General features: G+C 42.0%; 1 protein-coding gene across 4 annotated transcripts in view; it reads left to right on the top strand.

Moving 5' to 3' along the window:
• Positions 1–15,635, top strand: part of astn1 (astrotactin 1) — a 328,361-nt gene that overhangs the window by 57,025 nt on the left and 255,701 nt on the right. For all 4 annotated transcript variants that reach the window (XM_076031556.1, XM_076031555.1, XM_076031553.1 and 1 more), the window contains exon 2: positions 2,451–2,632. In XM_076031556.1, the coding sequence (XP_075887671.1) occupies positions 2,451–2,632 (182 nt within the window). The remainder of the gene's footprint in view (positions 1–2,450; positions 2,633–15,635) is intronic.

Here is a 15,635-nt window from a genome sequence, read left to right as displayed (position 1 = left end):
TATTTGGTGGATACAAATTGCTTCAAAGACACTTCTGCCTACCTGCTACTCAGTTGATGGCGTCTATTTATATCCTGCCGTAAGCTTTACCTCTATCAGACTGTACTAGATATCAACAATCTAGTGGTCAGAATAGCCAAACAAAATGCTTTTTGTTACGTTTTTGGAAATTGTTTTGGAAACTTTTAGCTTTTAGTCAGAACATTTTTCAACGGGTTCACTTTTCAGCTACGGTTAAAACCAAAACATTTGACCTGGATCATTACATTATTACTGTGGCAGTGGCACTTTTTTGTGGTAGCAGTGAACCGCTGTAACATTGCGCAGAACCAGCATATTTAATTTTTTAGCTTGAATTCCTTCACTCCAAGTAATGCCGTTCTTCACTCTGATTGAGGTTAAACTGACATGGCAGGTAGATTATTTCACCTGAGTGAGGGTTATTTCACATACCCCTCCAAAATGTCAATCAACACATTTAAAATGGACGTCATTTTCTTTTCTTATCTTTTCTTTTCTAGATGAGTAATGTTTTCTAGTTGATGCTGCCATTGTTTTGCAGCAATCTCTTTATCTCTCTCTAGTTTGTCGGTCTCCGCCCACCAGCACACACAAAAACACACTCACCCGAAACCTTGGAGGATCACATTGAACCCATATTTTTATTCAATTTTGGCCGTTCTGCAGAAATGTGATTTGTGAGGGGATTTGTTCTGGAGTTGTGCTTGCACTCTGTGTGATCTCTGAAGTTGCGCCCTCCAGTCAGCAGTGTCGCCCCCTCATCACTTCTGAGGAAGATGCATTTTTGCCTTCTTTTACACTGTCTTCACAAAATTAGCCACGAAAGTCAGCCATGTGTTTATAATGCCTTTTCATTTCTGCACCATGTGTCTTGGTGACACAACGGAGAGCAGTGAAATGTCTCAGGAGCTGAGTTACACAAAGGACAGCGTTCCTCACGCCTCACTGCTTCCACGGCAGTCGGTGTTTACTCGTCTCGGCTTTATCATTTCTCCTTACTCTCATTCTTTATAAAAACAAAAACCTTGGAAGCTTTCTGACTCCTCACGAAATGCCACTGTTCATTAATACTTCATGAACCACAACAGCCTGTTTCGGAAAAAGTGCTGCAAAATTGTTTGAGTTCATGACACCTTAAACACTCACCTTCAAATTAGGGAGGGTTGCTGGAATTGGTTGTTTTTTTAAATGCTTCGGAGCTACAACAAAATAAAGAAGGGAACATTGAACTGTGTTTCTCATAAACTTTATTGCTGACACAGAGTAAATTTTTAGACTTTGTGCGAAGGAAAATGCACTTTGATGCATGCTACTGTTTACAGCTTGTATTGTTTCTTCGTTTTTTAAAGGGGCAATGCTACATTGTCATCGTTATCAACTATATGGTACTGAAGATTGGTATGTGAGGCTCTAGTGATGTTATTTTTCAGGGGTAGAGCATCTCAACACACAGCCTCTCTGTCTGTTGATTTCAAGCCCAGTCTACCCTTGTGTATATGAAGCCGGCATGCGTGGTAGTGCTTGCGGATCTCCACCTCTCGAGCTCCTGCCCATCGGAACAGCTGTCCTATCGCCATTATAAATAGCCAGGTGTAACCATCACTCCAGCGGACAAGTGCCCCACAACTTCAGAAAACGCATGCAAATAGTATGAAATATATTTCAGATATGAGAAGAGCAGTTTTTGGTTTACATGCTGTGCTCAGCTGCGCTCTCTAATGGTAAATCAGTTGCTCATTGCCATGTTAAGGACTGACACTTGGCCTTACACCAACCATTGTGAAAACTTAAAAAAAAAATTGAAAGCCTGAATTTAGCAGATAGCTTATTGCCATCTGTTGTCCTCTCATAAAACCCACACAATTCTGAATGCACTGAATGAGCTTGCACTCAATGCGATTCGATGTAAATTGCAAAACACACACAATCACAATTACAAATGATCCACAACAAACACACAGCAAAGGGGAAAAAAGACTGTTTGGGGTTACCATTCTATATTTGGAGTCGGTTCATTGAGATAATCACAGTGCTGTTATTTCGATACACCACCTGATTCAGTTTGATTGAAACTCAGACACCGCACCGTAAACATTTTGCCAGGTTTGTTTATCACCGCACCGTACTAACATTTAATAATGGCTACTAGGCTGAGTGTGCAGCTGACAAGGGGTATGAATATGTGGGGCAACTTTAATCAAAGCACATCAGTTATGGAAACTGTCCACCCACGTGTGGTCACTGTGAGGACAGAGGAGCCATTAAAATTATTGTTTTCAAACACAGTAGTGAGGGGGAAAAAAGGTTTAAAATGTTTACAAAGTAATTTAGAATGTCAAATTAACTAAAAGTGACTGGGGATCATAAAGGTATTTTTTATATTTTGGTTACTTGCATTTACACATTTTCTCTTTCTTTGTCTTCTTCAGAAATCTCTGGCAACTCTGAGGACATCCCTCTGGTGCGCTGGAGGCAGCAGTGGCTGGAGAATGGCACGCTGCTCTTCCACATCCATCACCAGGATGGCGGCCTGAGCCTCCCTGAACCCACCGAAGACCCAGCTAATGACTCTGCCAAGGAGGAACTGCGCATTCTGCACATCTCTGTCATGGTAAAACTCCGCTGTGGGGCAGAATGTTCACAAAGCAGCTAAAAATGGGAACAGTTCTCAAGTCTTTTATCACGCCGTGTCTCTTTGACGCGCAGTCAGAGGAGTTTTTTAATTGGCAAAAATCTGTTAGGCAGGGGGAAAAAGCAGTTTTCCCCCCATACAGTTAAAGATGATGGATGTATATTTCTTTTTCTAAATATAAAGAATTGATAAGTTGTGGTAGTCTTCCAGGTGCTCCTCTCACTGAGGAGTTCCTGGTGTGCATTGATTGCATTGATAATTTACATTTGTGTCTAGGTTGTATTTGTATATATTGATTACTATATTTAAACTGCTATGGTATCAGTTGGAATAATGTATCTTTACCTTCTGTCATGAAATGATTACGACAATACAAAATCCCAATCAGAAAGAAATCAATACAGGTCAAACTGCTGTCTGAGGTTGAGAAAGGCATTGAATGATGTGGGTCAAATATGTTTTATTGTCCTAAAGCTTTGCCTAAATGATCTTCTCGGTTTGAACTATGTTTTAGTGCACATGGGGAAAAAAACACAAAAACAGGTTAAAGGTCTTAGCTAATATGACGAGATGTTGGTCCTATCGAATTGATACCAAATCTATCAGTATCACACACCACTCCTGTGTGGGTTCTCTGCAGGTACTCTGGCTCCTCCCACAGTCCAAAGTCATGCACAGTGAGCTCCATGAGAACTCTGGTCTCCTCAGTGCAGATAATTTTAGCGAGCGAAAATCCGACTGCATTGACGTAGACCTTCATTGTTGGTCTGTCTTGCCACAACAGCCCATCTGTGCTTTTCAGGGCACCTCGTGCACCAGCGTGAGTGAATGCGATGTCTGTGAAGGCTTCTCTGAACAGCTCTGCCTCTTGCCCTCTCTGTTCAGATGGAACAGGCTGTACATGGCGTACGTGCTGTTCTGCAGCGAGGAACGCTAACACTGCGTATTGGTTCAATATCCCCGTCGACAAACGAGGACTTATTGAGAGCAAAGGTGAACGTTTGGCCACAGTTTAAACATAAACGTGCTTTCACTGGGTGAATTGCACATTATTAAAATCTCACATGAATTTTTCAAAACGCAGACGCGTCCGCACTGACTCTGGCCTTATCTGAGCCCAGGAAATGAATCCTTGATTCTACAAGCGTCTTCCTCTTCCCAGAGGAAATGTATATTTATTAGATCTTAGATAGGCCACACCCACACCTGGACCCCTTCTGCGGCGTAAAGATGTTACAGTCGCATGTTGATGGATGGTCTGCGTTGTCAGCCACTGAAAAGATATTATAGCTGCAATACGCAAATGATTATTCATCTTTTCTGTCTTTCTTTCTTTCTTTCTTTCTTTCTTTTTTTTGTTTGGCCAGCCGCTGCATTCGCTTTAGTGAGGGCAGACGCCGGCTGAATGTCACCGATTCGGAAACCTTGACACGAGCACCTGACTTTGAAAATCCTGCGATCGTGTTTTGCCTTCAGAAGCAAACAAGGCGAGAGGCCCTGACCTGCCGGCGACAACATTTTTTTCACGAGGCTGGTGGGAGAGAGGCGGGGGGCAGCTCGGAGGTTCCGCCTCTCGCCCTCTTTGATTTTTTTCCCCTCCAATCTCACATTGTTTAGTCCCCACTCTATCTGCATTTCACATCCCATCACTCTGCAGGTCTTTGTGCTGGCCGCTCAGCTAATCCCTCATCCTGAAGGGGCCTGCCGTCGTGGTGGTCGGGTGGAGGAGGGGTGGGCTCCCCCGCCTAGGTGGCGCTGGGCAGCAGGGGGATTAGCGCGCCGACGCGAGCAGACCGCGGCAACAGATGGAAGCAGCGTCGCCGCTGCGCCGGCCAGGCCCCAGCCAGGCCCCAGCCAGGCCCCAACCAGGCCCCGCTGCAGCTTGCCACCCGGCTGGAATCCCCGACCTTTCAATCTGAAGCCGTGTCACTCGTCGGCTTCCTCCTGGAGACAAAAAGGGGTCCTGCGAAGGCAGCTTAGCCCCCCAGCCCTCCTCCAGCCCACCGTCGGTCCCAGCAGACTGCAAAGTGGTCAGACTGTCTTCACTGGGTTTGGTCAAAGCAGCATCTGACAGTATTTGACTCAGTTTTACTTTTACAGCCAGTCTGCAGTATTTATTTTTTTCCTTTTAAAGTTTGAAGGCTTCTCACAAGAAAGTAACAGATCTTGTTTTCAGTGCCTAAGAAAAGTATAAGCGAGAAAACATTGGCCCCCAATGTATATAACCACACTGGTACATGTGTGTACAGCAAACGGCAGGAAGAAAATGATCAGATAAACAGTGACTCAAGTCTTTCTTGATTGTTTTGTCAACCACAGTAAATTGATGACATCTGGCTCGATCGCTATGCTGCACAATGTAGTGTGACATGCTGGCTTAGAATGTCTGTGAACCGTGACAAAAATGATTGCATTTGTTGAGGGCAGGTCACACTGAGGCACATTGGTAAAATATAAAATAAAGAACACAGCAGAACCTGATTTCTGTGTTCTGCTGCCTCTGTTCTGACAAGGAGAAGCTTAGTTAGCTTAGTGATTCAAGGTCAGTTTCCTCATTGATTCTTGGATTTACCGTTAATTGTTTTCTTCATTTTCGGGTTTTGCTCCAAAGTGAGTTCTGAAGTGGCCGTAATTGACTGCCAGTTGTAAACAAATGTTATGATCAATATCATGAAAAAGGTCAAGTTATCACGATACAGATGATGAATAACAGTCTTTTCAGGCTTTACAATTAGCTCAGCAATTGATTTAATTTCTGTAAGGTTTGTGCGAGCTATGTTATCATAAGGCTTTTCTCTGCACTTCACTGTGCTCACACCAAAGGTTTTGGAAGTCAGAAGCTTTTGGAATTCAATTTTGTATGGACACCGTTAATGCCGTGGCCCTTTAAAAAATTAAGTTAAAATATTTTGGCATTCAAGTCCAATAATAGTCTAAAAATGTTCTTTTTAGGTAAACTAGTCACAATAATTTCATAGTCACAATTCATTTCATTTCATTTAATACTGCTGCCGAGTCTTTCCATGAAAACCTCAGTCAGATGTAAAATGGATGGAGGGATGATGCATAAATGGATATATGTAGATGTATACGTATTTTACTCTGTGGCTTCACTTTGTTTGATTCCTGTTCATAAACGGGACCTTAGACTGACATAAACACGATGTTGTTAATGATACAAGTAATTAACCTTGATAATTCTAAAACAAAAGGCAAGACAGAATTCTAAATCCCAGATATTTATGCATTGTATACATTTCTGCCATTTCTCTGAACGCAGAGCGCTCTCAAAAGTATTGCACAGATGCAAAAAAAACAAAACAAAGAAAAACAAAACAACACATCGCACTGCCTTTCCATCACACCCTTCACAAAACACCTAAGCCATTGCAAAACTCTGGGGCTCTGACGGCTTCACCGCTTTTTACCATTGAAGGCAAGCCGAGTGTTTTATGGGCCTCATCCTAACGAGAATCGGGTTCAGTGAACTGGACCAAAAACTGTGTTTTCAGGCCAGAAAAGCCATTTTGTCCTCTCTGCTCTCAGCCCACACGCCGACGATCACAAACAGGCAGTTCACAATTCCAAAGTGCTGAAGAGTATCTGCTTTTGAACTAAGACGTCACTTGTTCCTCGTCATGCGGCTGAGTTTTTAAAGTATGCAGCTCAAAGGTGGGTTCAAAGCTTCCCCCTGCGCACGCACATCCAGCAAGGTGACCACGGTGTCCTCCAGTCCACCAGCCATTTATAATGGATGGCTGACCTTGTGAGTGTCTGAGCTAAAACTAACCAAGGCCTTGACAGCTTTAAACATCCATCTCAGACTTCTGCTCTGCATTTGGAAGAGCGACACGTGCAGAAAATGACAACTTGAGTAAGAATCTATAAAACCTCTGGCATGCCTGTTGCGTTATACTTGCTTAATGATTGCAGTGCACGATTGTTCATCTCAATTTAAATTGATTGCCGCTTAGCTGCAAGGTGTCAACGGACAAAGTCTTTCATGACATGTATTATGCAGACATTTTGACTAAACCAAATCAGTTACTCTATATGCAAAACAAATGTTTTTCTGGCCACGGGCTGATGTTTTGCTTCTCCTTATGAAACATCATCTGAATGTGATGAAACAAAAACCCAAAGTGCTGCGATCCAGCGACAACCACAAACTAGAGATCAGATGAAACTTGAAATGTTGCCACCATGAATATTGCAGGTCCCGCCCACTATCTGTTCACATTTACATTGACAACTTCGCCTGGCGGGCATCACTGGCGCATCTGCTTTACTTCAGCCTTTCTTTTGGAGTCTTGCCATCATGTTGCGGTGGCAAAAAAAGGCACACTGTGCCCAGTCAAGCCAAAAGATGAAGGGCAGCGCCAGTCTGCCTGTCTGAGCCGCATGCTGTCTGATTCTAAGCCAAGGATGCTAGTGTGTGGTTTTTTTTTTTCTTTCCAGTCTCCTTTGAGCTGTGCAAAGTATGACATTTAACAGCTTCAGGAAAGTCTGTTAATCACTGCAGCACTTGTTAAAATCTGAAGTAACGAGGAACTATTTCACCATCCCTCACCATTTTGTTCTCGGCAAATAAAAACTGCAGTTAATTTTAGTATTGTTGGCACTGGTACATCTGGCAGTAGTCCGACAACAGACTCAAGCCGTTGTAACCCCACTGAGGACTGTATGTGTGGACACAGAAGTCACCTTTTATTTCACCTGCACTTTGGCCTGATTGGCCGAGCGTGATGTCCGTCCAACCCAACCCCGTCACTCACAACAAACAGCAAGGAGCAATTGTGGATTTTAAGTTCTCTGTGTAAAACAATGGCAGACAAATGCAGGCTGCCAGCACTGAGTACGACTCCATTGTTTCGCTCAGCTGCGTGTTTTGTTGGCTTTCGTATTTCCATTTATGAAACACCAGCTTGCCAGTGCATGCATGGAGGATGATGGAGATGTTTTCATTTTTTCATCTTTGAGAAATGGTCTTTAATATGCAATTTAGCTATTTTTCTACACATACCTTTTTTGCAGTGTTTTAATATTTTTTTCAACAGTTGATATTCAGTTCCCATGTTTTCACGTCATATTGGTTTCCATGGAGATGGTTCAAGTTGAGAAATCAATAGATCTGTTAGTTTGAGTTTATTAGATTAATCTTATTTTGCATCAAGGGAATATTGTAAATATCATGTCATTACCATATGTTTGATATTCAAGACCCAATCTCACATCACTTCGACTTGCTCTGGAACAGTAAAATAATGGCATTGACAGAACCCAGTTGAGAAGGGGAGTCAGACAAATGAGAGCCGTCTGGAGGAGCAAATCGGGCCAAAATGAGTCCTCAGCATTCAGTCAGGTGGTGTCAGCATGTGTATTTGCACTAGGGAAAAAAATAGATATTTGATTTCCTCTATTTTATTTCAACTTTTAAAATATTTCTTCTTTACTTAATTTTAGTAAAAAAAATGCTTACCCGTGACCCTGAGCTCAGGAAGAAGCGGTTATTGAAAATGGATGGATGGAATTGCTTGGGTCCAGTCCAGTCATATGTTTCGTTATTGTAGGTTTCTTAGAAGTAATGGTAATAACATTGTTTGGTTCTCGCAAACCCAATATCGTGTCACTGTCTCGTCTTGTCTAGTGAGCTCAGTGTATCGTCAAACGTATCGCCACTCGAATATCCGCGGTGCAATTTTTAAACCTTGTGAAGTTCTAGTGGGTCATCCAGGATGCCGAGGAGATGACAAATTAGTTTAAAATGTGCGAAGGAGTTCCACTTCATCACGGTTTATTTCCCTCATGAAGAGTCCCATAATCAGCCAGTGCCATTACTTATTAATGCAGTTATGCTCCTAGCATGCGGCTTCAACACTGCAACTATAATTTGCTATTGGCTATTGCAAACTGCAGAGATAACGATGCGTCACTCAGCTTCCAGCAGAATATGGTCACTGTGATCCTTTGCTTCCTTGCTGACATTCACGCGATGACCCTCGCAACACCTGCACTGATAGCATTGATCGTCTAAACCTTAAATCAATGCGGCCCTGACCACTTGTAAAGCAGCAGCCTCGGCTGAATTCCAGCCTCCAGTGCTGCATCACAGGCTGCCGTGTTGTCAGAAAGCCTGCCGAGCAGGACCAACCGATCCATAGTTTCCCTGTGGGCCGCGTGGAAGGGCGGGCAGCCCTTGTGGCCGCACCGTTTGTAGTCCTGCTGAATCTCTGATACAGACAACAAAGCAGCGCAGCTTGCTTTCTCACAAAAAAAAAAAAAAAAAAACAGCAGAGGGAAGACAGACTCTGACGACAAAGCTGGAGACGAGCAGGAGATTACATGTTTGACATTTAGAATCCAACACTTCATTGTGCTTTGAGCTCCCTTGGAATGGACATAGTGGCAGAAATATACAACTGTAAACTGGCAAACGTATCCTTTTTGCAAGATGATCCCTATAATGTGTGTTGTGGACTGCTGCACTCATTTCTGACCCAGCCCAGTGTCGAAGGAGTCTTATTGTGACTTGTGAGCGTTCAAGAAAGATTCTATTGAAAACTGGATACATTGTCTGTATCGTTTGCTGTAGTCGCTATCTGTGAAGGTCTCAGATGTCCAGGTCATTGTAGTCGTGAAGGTAAAGTTCAGGCAACTGGATTGTTTTTCAGAGTCATGAAGGCGTTTTGTCTCTCATGTGAAAGGAACTCTTCAGCCTCTTCAGAAGTCAAGAAGCCTTTCAGATGAGAGTCGAAAGGCCTTCAAGACTCCAAAACCCCGTCAAGTTACTTTGGAGCCCAGAGTACAAGTTGCCAGTTCATCAACTGCACCACGTCGAGACCAATGACACAGACACAGGGAGAAGGCCTTGGAATGGAACCCACAACCAACCATCTTGCTCTGAGGCGACAGTGCATGCTTGAAACACTCGCTGTCGCAAATTCCAGAAAACAAAAATGTGCATAAAATAATCATACCCTAATAATATTTAACCATCGGAAAAAAAGGAATTGAATTTCTCGGACAAGGAAATTTGTGCTTTATTTTTCTCCACTGGACAAACCAGTTTAGCCTCCAAAAACTATGTTACCGATGCAAGACAGCTCCCACCGACCTGGTCATTGCCGTCTTATTGCCCTGCATTAAGCCCTGCCGCGTGGCAGAAGCGTAGCCAACTAGCAAACATCAGAGTTATTACAAGCTCCAGAAAACTAGAAGCCTGCAGGGCTTCTCTATGAATCGCTGACCTCTGGGATGTGGGGTGTAATCTCTCCGTTATTGTTTTTCAGTGTTCCTTTTGTCTGCGCTCCGCCTCAAGCTGTGTCTCGCAGGAAGTCAGTCGAACTTAATATGATAGCAGAGTCAAATAATTTCCTCTGGAGGCCAGGGTTTCTCGCGTCCGCTGCGTGAAGCACAGTCTTGTAATAAATCAGAAATGCGTGCCAGAGTCTCTGACGTCACGCTGGCTTTGCCTTGACAGTAGATAAACAAAGGACACTTGGCCAGAATTTAATTTCCAATGATAAGGAAAAAAAAAAAGCTTGTGACAGGATTAGGGGTTTTATAGCACTTTGGCCGAGTTAAAAGGTATCATAATTTACTTCTCTTGGCACCACCAGACAAGAGTCCTTTCTTTCCTCAGACAGTGAAGATGATTAGGTTGTACAGCTACCCTTTTAGATACACAATGCACTTATAATTTTGTAATTGCTATTGATATTTCATGCATTATATATTTCTTATATTCTATTTACCCATGAACCTGAGCTGGGGAAGCAGCGGGTATTGAAAATGGATGGATTATATTCTATTTATTTTTTTAATCATTGCATTAGATGTATTCTTATGGTTTTAAAAACATTTAATTTTCCTGTCCCTTGTCAATTTATTTGCATTTAGATAGTGTAATAAGCATTCACAGGGCCTGTTATTGTGTCTGGAACGAGTCTTTGTATCCACAAATAAAGAAAGACGCACAAAATATGGAGGGAGGAGGGTTCAAACACGTGTGAAAATTAGTCTTTTCAAGCGAGTCACCACATTTATTGAGAGCGTTATCATCTCCTGCATTTGCATGACATTTTCTTCCTGGGGACAAGGCGTTCTGCCATATCTCTAAGGTAATGCTCAATAATCAACCTTTCTTACCCAGTGCTGATTGTAATTGAGACTCTCTGAGGTTTTTATGTGGTGCGCCCAAGCTATTATAATCCCTGTATTCTGCCCCATATTTCTAATTTTCAGAGTATTTGTCGAAACATAATGAACTGCTGCCTCCCAGTCGCTGGCAACAAATGAATTAGTCACACCTGACAGCGTTTCAAAATAAGCCTGCAATTGTGCAGAGGGAAGTTTGTAACTGTCGTACGTTTGTTTCTGAATTTTAATAAGGGGGGTGCGGGGGGTGGGGTGGGGGGGGAGAGATTGTCTCTGCCACGCCAAGAGTAGTGCGGCGCTTAAAGAAAGAATTGAGTCTAAAACAATAATAATAATTCCAGTTGAGCTGAGCATCTGTCCCTTAGGAGGAACATTTGATAGGTATCTTTGGACGAAGTTTGTTGAAAACTATTACGGGAAGTTGTTGAAATGACGGCGTTATAAAATCAAGTCAATTTTGTAAAGCCACTTTCTTCTTGATGTGCATTAAAAAGCTTTATGGACACACTGCTTGATGAGGCTCACCAGAGACTCATCATGTGAGGCAAACAGAGGCGATTAGAGACCCACATATTTGTGTCACTGTACTCTCTCTACATTTCTTACTTTCCCAGAAGCAGACCACATGTGTCCACAGCATTTTCCTGGGACTTTGCAAGGCTTCATTGGCAGCCAGACCCAATCTTTGATTTTAGAAACTTGGGCCTCCTTGGCCAGTATGTCACAATACAAAGGTTCATACAGTTCACAGATGAAGGTTTTAACCATTTCAAGAAGAACACCTGAGATTATAATATTTTTTTTTCCCCTTTCTAAACCATATTTTTCACACAAGAAACAAATCTGTCTCTGTCAGTAGGACCACATAAAGCAGTTCAAACAATACCACTACCTTATGAACACCAGTACTGTATGAATGACAGTGTTAACTAGATGCTGGGTTTCTCGGTGCATTTGCGTGTTTGTGCAGAATAGTAGGTCTTTCACTTGGAAATAAACAACTACTTCACTCACAGTCCAGTTGACGGAAAACTCCTGTTAACCTGCAAAGCTGTGACTGCAGAGTACCGCAAATAATGCAGTTTATAGAATCTCAAATTACCTGTCGGTGTCCTATAATATTTTCTATTAGTATTTAGTCAGTATTGATGTCAGGACAGGAAATTGCAGCTCGTCAATAAAAATGAAAACATTTGTGTTTCTAATTGTCCTTGCTGTGTCATACAAATGCATATCTTTTGTGTGTGTGTAATTTTTTTTTTGTGCCTTCACTCAAACGAGTAGTTCAGCAGCTGCAGGAGACTGACTGTTATTAGGGATCAGAAAACTGGTTTCTGTGACCCAGCGTAAACAGAGTTTCGCATTAATTTTTAATGAGCTACCCTGCGGCCCAGTTGCAGCAGTTGGTGCTGCAGCCTGATCACAAATCGCAGCAGACTTCTTGATTTTCTTTTTGTTCAGACTGCATATTGGAGATTTCTGTCTGAAGTAAATAAAAAGCATTATTATTAAGTTGACACTGGTTTGGCTACTATAGCTGCCACTCCTGCCAGTCGTGCTTCCCCAGCAACTGAGCGCCAGCAGGGCCATGTGATATTGCAACATGTGAAATTATAACACAGATGAACTTTCCTATATGGACACGCAAATTGTTTTAGTGGGAGAGGCTGACAAGTGATCTGTGATTTTCAAGGGCCTTGTCACTTTCAGTTTACATTTTCTTCCTCTGAACTCATACTTCACATCATGCAATGGTAACTTTTGACAACTGCACCAAATTAAGTGTGTTGCTGAGTTTGAGTAAATTAGCTTGACTTGCTAACCTTGGCTAAAATCTTGCTGGATATAACCCGAATGCAGAGGGTCGCTTTGGGTGAGCAGAACTCTGTTACCATGTCGTGTTTCCAAGGGGACCACTATCAGTGACGAACCTACATCAGACATGGAACTCTGCGGCCATATGTGAGAGTTTGGTTCAGTTTTATTTATCCAAAGTCAGTTAAAATAAAACAAACTAAAACAATCTTGAAAAACACAACATGGTAACACAGTTCTGGTAACAGAAGGTGGCCCTGTAGATTTTGGGTTTTATCCACAGTCATTTCCGCCAAAGTTACCATAGCCAGCTTGTTTACTCGACAGTCACTCGCTTGTGGAATCATATATTTACACCTTCACGTGACATTTCCCTTTCTTGCTCAATGGATGTTTATTGCTTCGCTTACAAGACCAGGGAGGAGGAGAAGGAAGTCAGAGATGAGAGCAGCCTGAGGAAGTGGGACTTAGAAGCCGCTTTGTTTTGGTTTACATGTTGTGCTCAGCTACGCCCTCTAGTGGTGGAAAATCACTTCCTGCTCCTTCAAGCGCTGTATGATAAACTTGCATTCCCTTAATTTTCCTCTGTACTACTTTCATTGCTTCCCTTCCATACGTTCTATTGGACATTCTTTTAAGATAAATTATACCAAATAGTTATTAAATGTTTAAGATGACATTATCCATTACATTTTATAACATTCCACCTTACAAATTGCCTTGATGATCTACTCTTTGGAACTGATAGTAGTGGTCATGGTGTCAACATCAGGACAAACACATTAACAACCAAATGTTCAACTCATATTGGTTGACTTGAACTAAATAAAGGGAACAGCACAGGCCACAGGATCTTCCTATCTGCACTATGGCTATACAGTAATGTCCCCACTTCTTCTTATGCATCTGCAATAAAGCTCAAGTGCAGGACTTCTTTGTAATGCATTATATAGCATGTTAACATATGTTACAATTAAATAACATCTAAGTTCTGCTGACTGCGCAGTTTTTTGGCTATAGGTCAAACCATAATGACACGCTACATTAAGAAAAGCACTCACAGATTTATTTTACGTTCTATCAGAATGTCGACATGCCAATTGTAATGGATGGTTTTACATTACTACCTTTGACTGTGCAAACTCAAACACACACACGCTGCAAGGATCCATGCTGTATTAACCCTGGTTAAAACAGCCCAAAGGAAATTAAATAAACCAGACCCTTTTCGCCATCAATACTCATTTTCCACGGAAAGGCCCTTGTGTGGCATGTGTGAAATGGGCCCGTGACTTTGAAAGTGTGTTCAATGTCGAAATCAGTGCTGGATCAAAACGCCTGCTGCTAATCGTCCTCACAACTTGTCTTTTAGTATTTAAATTTAGTAACGTAATGAATATTAAACTATGACTGAATTAATTACTAAAGTAATTCATCCCTGCTGCCATCAGCTTTGTGAATGTACCTCTGTGTTGGCTCCCCCTCCTTTGGGGATAGTAAAAAGCTACCCTGAACGTTGAACTGTCAAGAGGCCCTATTATGGCCATTTTCAGATTTAATAAATTACTCTTGGTGCTCCAATTTCCAATAATAATCAAGGTTTGTTTATTATTATTGCCTCTCATACAGTCTAAAGAGGCTGCTTTGGCTCTCTTCCCCCTCCCATATATATATATATATATATATATATACACCCGTATTAAAAAAAAAAGTTAACCAGCTCGACTTGTGATGTTGGAAATTCGAACTACTCATTTCAGCGCAGTAACATGAAAAAATCCACCCCATCTGAAAATGCGCAAGTTGTCATGTACTTAGTGTGTCAGTTGGCAGTCGCAGTAACGCAAAAGTACCCGTTAAAAAAAAAAAACTTTTCCTTTAACTCCAGGAGCAAGCTTTTTTTTCTTTTTTTTTCCCAGATCGTTGTAAGAATACAGACCATCAAAGAACATTGCAAGTCAAGTCCCGCCGGCGTCGGCTGCAAGAAATAAATTGTTGGAAGGGAACTTCCTCCCGCTATCTTGTAGCTGTCACACTGTCTTGATCTTGGAGTCTTCCTGCTCCTTAGTGCACCACATCCTGAGACTAAGTGACAGATTGATGGCTCAGCTCTAATACCAAGTCTGACTCTGTCAGAATGACAAAGGCCACGTCTTCTTGCTTCCATTCAGGACTGACATGACAGGGGTGTAAGTCTTAAGGAGTGCTGTTGCCATTGTAACATCATCCTCATCCGTTGGTAAGTGGATTACTGGGCCAAGCGCTGGCATGCTTTGATGTGTGGCTTGGTTTTATTGGCTCTGTGAGAGGACACAGTCCACTTAGTCCCCACGTTGATTCCAGGTAATGCCTGATCTATCGGGCCTCGCCCACCACACTACCTTGTGTCATACATATTAGCCCCCTCTGTGGATGGGTGCTAATGCTGCTTGATGGTTTTGAATTGCATTTGTCAGTGAATTAGATTTGATTGAGAGGCAATTGAAGTACTTGACATCTGACATCTTGTTCTGCTTCACTCATGGGTGAATGAAACAATACATGGCTTAACATTTAAACTGCCTTTCAAATCATGCGTCTGTCCCAAGGAAAAAAAAAAAAATGCGATTAGAAACTCCTTGACCTACTAAATAACAATTTGAATGTGGCCCAACACAGAAATGCCACGTTATTAACCTCAACCTGTTGTCTAACAATTTGTCACAATTGCAGTTATTAGCAGCAATGACACATACCAAGCCTCTGCTATCAGCCCTCCTTTAAACAACATCTGTCTGCACAGCTGATACTTTTGACACCCCCACTCAGTTGTGTTCAACAGGCAAAGCATATAACTGAACATGTGGGTTGTTTTTTCTGCATCGGCATAAATGGTAACTTTTCAGATTGTGTCGTACCAAACATTTAACTATTACTTGTCTTGATTATTTGCATCGATAGTTGCAAAATATTTTTTTGTTGTTGTTATTTGTTAATTTATTTATTTGTACATTAAGTACTTTAATTAAGA

This window comes from Nelusetta ayraudi, unplaced genomic scaffold (assembly GCF_046127955.1).
Source record: "Nelusetta ayraudi isolate G7.1 ecotype Tasmania unplaced genomic scaffold, CSIRO-AGI_Nayr_v1 ptg000033l, whole genome shotgun sequence".
Lineage (NCBI taxonomy): Eukaryota > Metazoa > Chordata > Actinopteri > Tetraodontiformes > Monacanthidae > Nelusetta > Nelusetta ayraudi.
The sequence above is the reverse complement of the archived record's forward strand: the minus strand, read 5'-3'. Positions and strand labels throughout refer to the sequence as shown.